Consider the following 11438-nt stretch of genomic DNA (forward strand, 5'->3'; position numbering starts at 1 on the left):
GGATTGCAAATTCCTGCATCCCCACAAAAACAGAAATAGGAGAGGGGACAGCCAGGGGTGGGGAGGGAGCTGCACACTGTCCTGGTCCTGCACTGGCTGCTTGTGCTGGGCCTGGGGAGGGAGGGGGGAGGACACCATTGGTTGTGGCCCTGGTTTAGGGACATTTCTGTACATGCAGGGTCTGACAAGTCAAGGTCATTCTCTGTTCACTTACTGCTGTTGGTCTGATGTTTTCTGGGATAGCAGTAAAGTTACAGAAAGCAAAATGTTGTTTATTTCTTTTGCTACAGGCACGTGTCAGGTGTGCACAGACAATTTTACCTGATTCTCCTCCTATGTATCAGGTGTGTGGTGTGGTGTTAATAACTAACCAAAAATCACTCTATCCTTTTTTAACAGCATGACATAGAAATAAATAAAATTGTATCCACAACTGCAACAAAGACAGATTCCTCTGTAATGTCTAAATCAATAAGTTCTTCTTTGGATGACACTGAAGTTAAGAAAGTAATGGAAGACTATAAGAGGCTTCAAGTAGAAGTTCAGAGGTTACGGGAGGAGAATAAACAGTTTAAGGTAAAGATTGCTGTTGTTTTCTTTTCAGATTTACCCCTTTCCTGAAAAAGAAGCTTCCATCTTAAAGGTTTGATTACCTGACCTTAGCACAATATTTTACTACTGTGTGTAAAGTAAAAGATAATTCAGGTTTCTCTGTAAACTGCCAGAAGGTGCTGAAATCAATGGTTCCTTTGAAAGGAGGCACAAGTCATGCAGTCACAGAAGGAGATTGGGTAGCAACCCAGAGGAGTGAATTCCCCCTCTTTTTTCTTTTCCCACCTAATTTCTCAGTCTGAATTAAGCATTCAGTGTTGGACTTGGCCCCTTCTCCCAAACCATGGGAGCTTGAGGGCAGTGTTGTGCAAATACTGAGTGTTTCAGTAATTGCACCTGTAATGTGCTGCTGAAATGGCCAAATTAAGACAGATGAATGGGAAATGGGCTTCCTGTCATATCCAGCACATGGCTGGGAAATTCAGTAATTGAGAAACCTTTATCACTCTGCTAAAAAAATTCTTTTTACAGTAGCTTGACTTGCTCTAAGTGTCTGCTTCCATAGATATCAGCACCAAGGAAAGTGTGGATGCTGTGACTCTTGCAGCCCAGTGAAAAGAGCTCTGTTCTCTCAGCTCTGATGCTGCTTGGCTGGCTGATGCATGAAGGAATTCTTGAAAACAGTTTTGTTTTGCACAGAAATAATATGTGTACATAACAGATGTGGCCCTAACTTCTCCTTGTGTTCTTGTTTTGCCAGCAACTCAGTACTCTTAAGTTCTATATTATTTTATTTAATTTTTTTGTAAATTGGTCTTCACTCTACAGGAGCTATCTAGAATTGAGCTGATGTCTTACAGTAACGTCCCAGATAGGTGAGATCTTTGTCCCTTTGTGGAGTGTTAAAAACACCTGTAAAACATCAGAGAGCAATGCTAAATCACTGCCTGCTACCAGGTGCTGTCAGTGTCAGGCTGGAGTCACTGTCAGAAGGAAATTAAAATATTTTAAATGAAAATCTGTTGTTTATATATAAAGTGTGTTGTATGTAAACCAGCATTTTATTGTTTATGAAAGTCAGTTGAGCTCATTCAGAATTAGAGCAGCAGTGAGGTACTGGGTAACCTGTGGCTTTCAGTTAGTAAATAAATTAATTAATAGAAAAATAAGTTCACCTTCAGATCATGTAGGTGCCCCTTCAAATTCAAAAGTGAGAAACACTGACATACCCCAATCCCTTTGAACTTCACTTATCTGACAATTTTCACGACTGCAGTAACTTTCATTACAATTTTATTTCTTGAGTATTTTTTTAAGTAGAGACTGGAGACTTTTGCTTTGGTACCTTGTCCTTTTGCACTATAATACTGTGTCACATTAAAAAGCCTAACACTGTTGCTTCAGCTGGACACAAATTAAGTCACAAAAGACTCATTTCCCCTCTCCTGAAATGCTCTGAGTGTGTGTGACTGGAGTGTGCTAACACACAGCTGTGCAGCACAACAGCTCAGGGAGAGCTGAGGGGAGCATCATTCCCACCTGAAATGGGAATATCTGCTGGTGTTACTTTGTTTTATCTGTTGTCTCATCTTTAAATCAGGTGAGCTACCAAATTCCTATCAAGAAAATATCCTAATTATTGCCATTAGGTTCATGTCCAAAATGTCAGCATTAATATGATGGGAAAACTGATTTCCCTTCAAGGGCTGGAAGATCTGACATGGGGAATGAGGAGTGTAATTGCCTTGGCTTGTGAAAAACATGCAACTTCATCTTAGTTATACTGAGAAACAATTTCCCCTGCAGCACCTTTCTTGTTACAGAGCAAGAAAAGCACCTTCATGGCATTTCCTCCATCATTTTTCTGAAGTTCTGGAGCCATCTCTAGGCTTTGGATAGGAGTTCCTGCAGGTTCCTCAGTGCTTCCCCACTCCCTTAGCAGGACAAAACTTCCAAGAGTTTGTGGCTTTCCCCTCCTGCCTCACTGCCCTTCCCTCTCAGGATTATCCAGGACACAGAGCTCTAACTTAGCTGTAAATTCGCTTTCACCTGTTCTGTAACACCCACCTAAATAAATATGAGAAGGGTGAATATTTAAAGCTTTTTTTTGTAGGAATAATCAATATCTCTTCCTTTAGGAAGAAGATGGACTGCGGATGAGGAAGGTACCCCAGACAAACAACCCAATATCTCCTTCTGCAGCTGCTGTCAAGGACGAAGGGCTCAGCTCCAGACTACTTGCTTTGGTGGTTTTGTTCTTTGTCTTTGGTGTAATTATAGGAAAAATAGCCTTGTAGAGGCAGCATGCTGGAAATTGTAAATTGGTTTGATGGTTCTGCCATATCATTGGATTAAATTTATTCATAACAATGTTTAAAAAAAAAATTAATGTATGACATCTCACAGGTCTTGCCTTTAAATTACCCCTGCACAAATACTATGTAACATAATCTAGAAAGTTCAAAATGTACGGTGAGGGAATGAATGAAAGAGAATATGCTTCAATGATGAAGGGGGGAGAAAATCCTGATTTAACACTACAATGGAATATTGTATATGTCATTTTAAACATTCTTAGACCCTGGTACATGTTGCTGGATTACCTCTTTTTAAAAAAAAAAAAGAAAAAAAAAAGGAAAACTAGAAAAAACCTCTTCCTCCACTGCTGGAGATGGCCCTAGGGATGTTTGGAGCTGGGTTAGGCAGGAGGTGTTGATAACTTCTGTAAAATACGTTAATCCACCATTCTGCTCATGAATTTAACAGTTTCTGTCAGTGTCTTCAACTCTGTGCAAGTTACCAATTTCTTGGCACTTAAATGAGTAGTGAGAAGCTGCAAAGATTTGTCTGTGGCAGCACTGAGGGAGCTGGGCAGCACCGAGGGGCTCGTTCAGAATAAAGGTCAATGCCTTGTTCTCACCAAGGGACCAAGCTACATTGCTGTTGGTTCATTTAGTTGAATTAAAATGTTATTCAGAGATGTTTAATGCATATTTGACTTATTTAATGGATTTCATCTCATGTTTCCTTATTATCACAAAATTGACTAATTCTTTGTGGTATGAAAAGGCACCTGTTCAAAGCCAGTGACAAGAACTAAAAATTTGCTGCTGTAGTGGTGCAAGATTCTTCTGCCTCCTGGTGTTTCGGGCACTACACCATTGTTGGGAGTTTTGATCATCTGAGCATTGGCGAAACAGTGGTCAGAAACTGTTTTTGTATGTAAATAAGTCTATTTAGGGGAGAAACAAAAATATCAGTAGTAAACTTAGTCCTATGCCGTAAAAAGACCAATCTTGTTTGACTATGTAGCATCTTAAAAAAGAAAAAAGAAAAAAAAGAAAGAAAAGAGAAATTAAATAAAGCCCCCAAATTAATGTTTCCTTTGTTACTTTTGTCCTGTTCTCGCAGTTTTAGAGGTGGGGAGGAAACAGTGTTTTCTTGTCAGCTTTGTTCATGGCATAAGGAAACTTGCAGTCTGATTTCAGGGTGAATTTCTTTTTTTTCCAGACTAATTTTAATATCAAAGCAAACCATCCCATCGTGAGCCTGACACACAAAAGTTGTTCAGAGTCACCATGCTGAGGTACAAGGTAACATCCCAGGTTAGTTGGGTTCAGGAGTTCAGACACTTGACAGCACCTTTAGAATAAGGAGATTTTGTTTCTAAGCTTCCTTTTACCACAAGGTGTATAAACAAACTCAGTGTGTTTTAACAGGATGGGTTCAGTTAAATTAAACAGTTTTTGAGCAGGTAAATTCACATCTATTCTCAAATGGTAGACCCAAAAACATTCAGTGGCAAAATTTGTTGTAGCATGTTATAAGATGAAGCTGAGTCTTTTACAGATGACTTCTGTCATTCCTTCCCTATTGCTGGGATTCTGTGAGAGCTGTGGGGGCTGCAGCCTGTCTGCTGCACTCCTTGACCTTTATGTTTGTCCCACTTCTGTCTCAAGGGCTTCCTCCTCTGCAAGTGCAAATAAGTGAAATTTTATGTAAGGCTTAATAAGAAAAATAGCTGCGAAAAAAACCTTGTGATTGGTGTGTTCAGCTTATGAACGGGAGTCTGGAAGTATTTCTAGGAGGTTCAATAGAAAGGAGAGGTGTATTTTTAGCATTTTAAAGTGCTGGTGCCTTGTCTGCTCAGAGGGAAGGGACAGAGCCACTGCAGCCTGGCTGCAAGGGGCAGGGCAGGTAGGAGATGAGCTGGAAAGGACAAAGCAGGGAGTTTGTGGGACAAATTGGGCAGAATTTATAAAGAAGATACTGCCTGGGCAGTAGAAGCTGAAGAAAACTTTCTAATGAAGCATTCTTTTCAGAAAGACAAGGTTGTGGGTGATACTGCAAAATTAATTTTCATGGCTTTGAAGAATATAGTTGAGAAAACCTTTGCTGAAGGGAGACTGAGATATGAAATAGATTTTTTTAAGAGGCTGTAAATATCTTGTTCTCTTATCAGAATTTCTGATTCACTTTGAAAAAAAAAAAAAAGGTTTTTTTGAGAGTCCATTGTTCTGCTCTAAAATAGCCTAAAAAAGGTTGGTTTAGAAAAAACAAATCACTTTCTGCAGGATAAAGGGAGAGGATTGAAGGTTTAAACTGGTCTCCTGTGAGGATATCTGGAGTAAAGTTCCAGGCAGGTTTTACACCCAGTGTAAGCTACCACAGCTCTGTGCTCCCCCAGTGCTCAGCAGTGACTTCTTGGTGGTCTGTGCCAGCCTGGAACTGGAGATCATTCATGGGCAAAGTTGTTCCTGGGGTTTGCACTCCAGGATCATAAAGGTCCCAGAAAACCTTCTCATGCTTTTCCAGACCCTTCAGACACTGAGCCAGGAGACCAGGAGAGGATTTCAGTGTTGGTAGCATCTGTAACCTGCAGCTGGGCTGACCCACACCATCAGTCCTAACAGTCAAATTAACTGCTTGTGTTTTGGAATTTAACAAAATCCTGAGGTTTTCCCTCACCATTTTTCACAAGAGCCTGAACACAGTAGCCCTGAATTGTCTGGGTAATGCTTTGCTTTGCTGAGCTTGAAATAAAGTCACTGATCAGGGGAATTCTCAGTCCCTGTTTGACCAAACCCTTTCATAGGCAGTAGGGAGAAATCTTAAGGATTTTTTTTCTTCCAAGGTTCCTAAAAGGCCAGTTTGTAGATAGAGTGCAAATATAGATTGGATGGATATTCCTAAGCCACCTGGCTCTTTTTGTAAGTTGTTCCTTTCATGGCAACACAAGAGGAAATGTTCTCATGAAGTATTCACAGAAAGTGAATTATTCTGAAGGACATTGTATATCTTAGGAAGTTGTGCACAAAATGTAGAGTTTCTAAATAAGATAATTGTCTGGGGTCCTCACACAACATCAGTTATTAGAAACCTGTGATTGATTCATGGTAGTAGAAATCAAGTTATTACTAATCTAATTATTGTCCTTGCTGTTACTTTAAGATGACCACTTGCACATTTATTGTTGATTTTTGTAACACCCAGTAGAGGCTGCTTGGTGCACTCTTTGGGCGAATTTGGGATAAACAGATACCTGAAATATCTTGAAGCCTAGTGCTGGGAAACAAATGGAAAATGGTTTCTTCTATTTTTATGTTGTTCTCCACATCTTAAAGCAAATACTCCGTGCATGGATGATCATAACTATTGCTGTGCATTGGCAGTTGTCAGCTGGGGGTGCACAGCTGGAACAGCTGCATCTGCAAGCCAGGAGCAGCTCAGGTTACTGGGGAGTAGCCTGGGGGCTGGAGAGCAAGATCATGTCATGTTGTTATGTTGAGGGGGATTGATGTACCATAATGTCATTTTCTAAAAATACAGGATTGTAAAGCTCAATGGTGGTGTTACTTTTTCCTCCTGAAATGCTGTTAGTGGGCTAAAGTTGAAACTTCACTTTGCAATTCACTAGAATTTCTTTTCATCAATAAACTCTGAAGGGTTTGTATCTGCTGCACATGTGAACTTGCAATTCTTGCCAGCGATTTTGCATTGTGGGGTGCACAAGGAATGGATCATTTATGTCTTGTCATACTTGATGTTGCATTGCCCAGTGGAAGAAAACTGTCATCCCTTTTCTTCAGAAAATGGCACTTCTGTCTCTTCGGTGGAATGTCATTAATTTTCAGGCACAATAGTGCCTTCACTGTAGTGCTCTTAATTTGAAACTGTACTTCTCTTGCCCTATGTGATGTCCTGAAATTCCACATCCTGAGTTCTGTTTTCTGTATAAAGTAAGTGAGGGAAAAAAGCACCACCAAAAATCCCTCTGTTTGAAATTTAAGCCCCTGTAAAATAACACTCTGAGACTCCTGTTTGTTGTGGCTGGGTCACAGCTGCACTGGTGCTGCACTGGTGCTGCACAGAGCCTGGAGCCACTGTGCCATGGTTTGGGAATGGGGAAGCATCCCTGGCCCAAGCCCTCGAGTGAGCAAGTTGAGGAGTGACAGGTGGTGAGTGACATTCAGTTTATGTGCTCAGGATTTTGAGAAGATCAGCTTCATAGAACAAAGTAATTGTGTTTCCACTGCTCAAATCTGCTTAGCTATAAAAGTTGGTTGATTAATGGGTTGGGGTTTTTTACTGGATGAATGAAGATTATTTTTCAAATTACACAAGTGAGAGCCAGCTAGGAATCTTGCACGTGGTACTGCAGTGAGCACGCACCTGCACACTTGTGAGTGACTGTGTGCCTGTCACTCACTCTGCCATTTCCTGTGGCTTCTGTTCCTGTTCAAGAACTAATTTCACATTTGTACTTGAGGAGTAAAACCTTAAAACCTTTACTGATCTTCCACATAGATCTCTTTGCCTCCCAGTCCGGGCCTGAGTTTGTCCTGAAGTCTCTGAGAGAGTGAAAAGTACAAAAGGGACGTGGGGCTGTGAGCACAGAAATGAGGCTGCTTTTCCTTGGAGTAAACTTGAACTTTGGATCTTTCCTCCTGTGATCTGTCATTAGAAAATGGCCTTTTCCAGAGAGCAAAACAAAAGAAGCTAAGAAAACAAATGAATTAAGAAGAAATAATTGAAGCTGTGTATTACAAGTTGACATTATACATCTGGCGTTTCTGTTTATGTTTCTGCATTGGTACATTTCATTCTGATTTAATAAGTTCCTAATTTCGTGGGGTTTTTTTTCAAGATTCTGAAGTGCCTATGAAGAACAGCCCGTAGTAAAGTATTGTTCCCAGTTTAGCTGTACTTCATTTTTTTAATCAAATCTTTTTCTTTAGTGGATAAACTCACAAGATTAGAAAAGCCTCTTGAACTCCCTCATGTTTAGTTTGGCAAATGTCCCACACACAATTACCCACAGAGAGCTACTTTTAAAAGACTGTTATTAAGGCTGTACAAAGTCAAGCACTCAGGAGGTAGGAAATGGCAGAACCAGGTTTGTGCTCTGTGAGTTTGGGGAGCACATTGCAGTGTCTGATCATTTCCGTGATCAAAAACTGAGCTGGCACTGCTCAGAAATTGTCCAGAACTGCCCAGCTTCGTGTGCCTGGACTTGGAGAACCCTAATTTCTCTTAAGTTACATATAAATAGGTTTTTAAAAGTTGAACTTCCAGTGTGGCACTGTGGTGTTGGGTGTAACCCACGTGTGTGCTGGGGGAATTCTTTGTGTTCTGTGTGTGGATCCCCGTTCTTGACCTGAGCTCCTGGCGGGGAGGAACTCGGAGCTGAAGCAGCAATTTCTGTTTCCACATTTCACTGGGAGGCCACACACAAGTGTGACTGGAGCCAGGAATCTCTGCCTCAGTGCTGAGCCCAAAGGAGCGTTGCTGTGGGGGCTGGAGGCTCTGCTGCCCAATCTGCCTCCTGCTCTGTTCTGCCTGAGCTGTCAAATCTCACTCCATTCCCTCCCTGGGTGCTTTGGTCCAGGCCAAGTCAATCCTTGTTCCTTCCCTGCTCCTTGGCAGAGAAACCCACGTTCAGCCAAGCATCTTTAATGGCTTTTCTTCCCTGCTGCCTGTTTCCATCTGGGTCTCTCTCTTCCCATCACCCTTCCAGGCTTGCTCTTCCCTGCCTGTCCCAGCCCCTGGCCCAGGGAGCCCCGGGCAGCCTGGCAGGGCTGTCCTGGCAGGGAGACCTGACTGCCCCTGGGTGCCCTTCCCTGCCTTGGAGACCTGACTGCTCCTGGTGCCCTTCCCTATCTTGGAGACCTGACTGCTCCTGGTGCCCTTCCCTGCCACAGAGACCTGACTGCTCCTGGTGCCCTTCCCTGCCTTGGAGACCTGACTGCTCCTGGTGCCCTTCCCCACCCCACGCAGCCACTCACCTCCTGCTTCCTCTTTATTTTCTCTTCCTCTTCACTCTCTGGGGAGTTTGGATCAACAAGCCTTGTCACCCGTCTCCTTTCTGTCTCCAGCTCCCTCCTGCTGTTCCAGTGCAGTGGATTTATTTATAGTGTGGGACAGACTTTTCTGTTCCTCGTGGATTGTTTCTCAAACAAAGCAGTAGCACAATGCTGTTAACGTATCCAAAAGCGCTTCAGATTTTTTTATTTCATTTTATCTGGGAAATCTAGAATGCAAAAATGCATTCTAAGGTATTTTAAACAGGGAGGCATGAAGGTGGTTAATTGGAAAAATAAGTTACTGTTAATTGAGCTGTGTGTCAGACCCAGGTCTGTTTGTCTGGCAGACTTGGCTCACACTTTAAACTTCTGCACCTGCTAAAGAAGCAGAAAATTGGAAAGGCAGCTTGTCTGAGGAGATTGTGATATTAAAGAAGGTACTGAAGGCTCAGTCTCAGTGCAGGAAGCCAGAAAATTGTTTGAGACTTGGGAAATTAATTTATTTTTGCTTTTTGGAGTGGTTAAAAAAATAATCTTTAAAAAAATTATTCTAAGAGAAGTGAATGTGGAAGAGTTTACTAAGACACATGTGCCTGTTACCATCAACTTCGAGCACACACTGGCTTGGGTTTTCTTCACAGGGACAGTAAAAATGTATTTATTTGTTTTGTGGTAGAAAGGAATCCAGTAGTCAAGATTAAAGCTCCTGGTCTGTATCCTAGACCTGTTTTTCTGCAGCAGTGTTAGACATGAAGAGTGAAATTATTTAGTTTGTCTTGTTTATGCCAGATAAAGATAAATGAATGTCAGAAATGAGGTTGGGATCCTGATTGCAGTGGAGCTCAGCAAACAGCCGTGTGAGCTGCTAATAAATTTAATTGGTGCTTCAAAAGGGCATAGCTGAGCAAATTTCATATCAGATCTGGGAGTGGGGAGGAAATTAGATGAAAAACTGAAGTAGAATTGACAGTTTTCTAAGTGAAAGGTATTAAATGGCCAAAAAACCAATAATTTTGCAATTGAGAAGGGGGACAACATTGGCTAACTGCCCATCCTACTTCAGTGATGAAATGAGGGGAAAAATTAGATGGAAAGTAATACAAAACAAATAAGAAAAAGGAAAGCAGACAGCAATCAATTCAAAATGGGAGTTAGGAAATGTAGAAAATCAGGAGAGCACAACCCAAAGGAAAAGAAAAATGTGGGTTGGAGTGCTTGGAGAGGATGATGAGGAGCTGAAGTTCAGAGGGAATCTGCAATAGGATAAGAACTGTTAAAAAATAGATGCAGGAGATAAAACCTAGGGATGATGTAAGAGAACTGGAAAGGTGATGTCATTCCTTAGCAATGCTCGGGATTAACAATTAACAGTTTTTAATTCAGGAGGCCCAAAAACCTTGATCAGTGTTTGCAAAGGAGGAGCCTGGGGCAGTGTCTGAGCTGCTGCTGGGGGTGGTCAGTGGCTCAGGACAGCGGGACACCCTGGAAAGGGATGGAAAAGGAGATGGATGTTCCTGATGGAGCTTGGTGTAAGTGCTCTCATTCTGTCTTTTGGGTTCCTGCTCTCTTTGGGATCAGAGCGAGCTGGGTCTGTCAGGGCCCTGCAGAGCTGCGTGGTCCCTGGCAATCACACCCTGCTGCAGTTCAGAGAGAGCCACCACGAAAGGGGGATGCCCAGAGAGGGGTTCTGCAGGGACCTGGCAGGTTCTCGGAGGGTTCTGCAGGGACCGGGCAGGTTCTCTCAGGGTTCTGCAGGGACCGGGCAGGTTCTCTCAGGGTTCTGCAGGGACCGGGCAGGTTCTCTCAGGGTTCTGCAGGGACCGGGCAGGTTCTCTCAGGGTTCTGCAGGGACCGGGCAGGTTCTCTCAGGGTTCTGCAGGGACCGGGCAGGTTCTCTCAGGGTTCTGCAGGGACCGGGCAGGTTCTCTCAGGGTTCTGCAGGGACCGGGCAGGTTCTCTCAGGGTTCTGCAGGGACCGGGCAGGTTCTCTCAGGGTTCTGCAGGGACCGGGCAGGTTCTCTCAGGGTTCTGCAGGGACCGGGCAGGTTCTCTCAGGGTTCTGCAGGGACCTGGCAGGTTCTCTGAGGGTTCTGCAGGGACCTGGCACATTCTCTGAGGGTTCTGCAGGGACCTGGCAGGTTCTCTCAGGGTTCTGCAGGGACCTGGCAGGTTCTGTGGTTCCAGATCACTGAGGAACACAGGCACAAAATCACTTCTGATAAAACATTGCAGAAATATCCACAGGACCAGAATGAACAACAGCTCCATGCACACTCCCAGTGCAGTCCCAGGGTAAAAGCCTAATGAATACGAATGTGTTCTTGTTTTTAATTACTGTTAGCTGTAAGTGATTATCCTTCTGTATGTCTCAGCTGGGAGAGTTGGGAATTTTGGATGCAATTTGGATATTTACATTCTACAAGAGAAGCTGAGTAATTGGAATGGATGCAAAAAATATGATTCAGAAATTACTGGTGGAGTGTGAAAATGCCTTAGAGAGGGTGAGAGAAAACTCAGTTGGCTGAGTTTTTCTACCAGAATTGAGACTGTCTTGATTACAGTGCACTAGTACCTTCACAGGCA

At 42.9% G+C, this 11438-nt stretch overlaps 1 protein-coding gene across 3 annotated transcripts in view; it reads left to right on the top strand.

The window, feature by feature from the left end:
* The window catches only part of VAPB (VAMP associated protein B and C), a 32714-nt gene extending 26209 nt beyond the window's left edge, over positions 1-6505 (top strand). Inside the window, exons 5-7 of one of the 3 annotated variants that reach the window (XM_041417757.1) lie at positions 291-344; positions 605-643; positions 2691-6505. In XM_041417757.1, coding sequence (XP_041273691.1) covers positions 291-344; positions 605-643; positions 2691-2849 — 252 coding nt within the window. In that variant the 3' untranslated portion in view covers positions 2850-6505. Of the gene's footprint in view, positions 1-290; positions 345-399; positions 577-604; positions 644-2690 lie in introns of all 3 variants that reach the window. The other 2 variants (XM_041417756.1, XM_041417758.1) reach the window with 2 other exon arrangements.
* Positions 6506-11438: the final 4933 nt, after the last annotated feature.

The sequence above is a fragment of the Onychostruthus taczanowskii genome, unplaced genomic scaffold (genome assembly GCF_017590055.1).
Source record: "Onychostruthus taczanowskii isolate IOZ18803 unplaced genomic scaffold, ASM1759005v1 scaffold57, whole genome shotgun sequence".
Classification (NCBI taxonomy): domain Eukaryota; kingdom Metazoa; phylum Chordata; class Aves; order Passeriformes; family Passeridae; genus Onychostruthus; species Onychostruthus taczanowskii.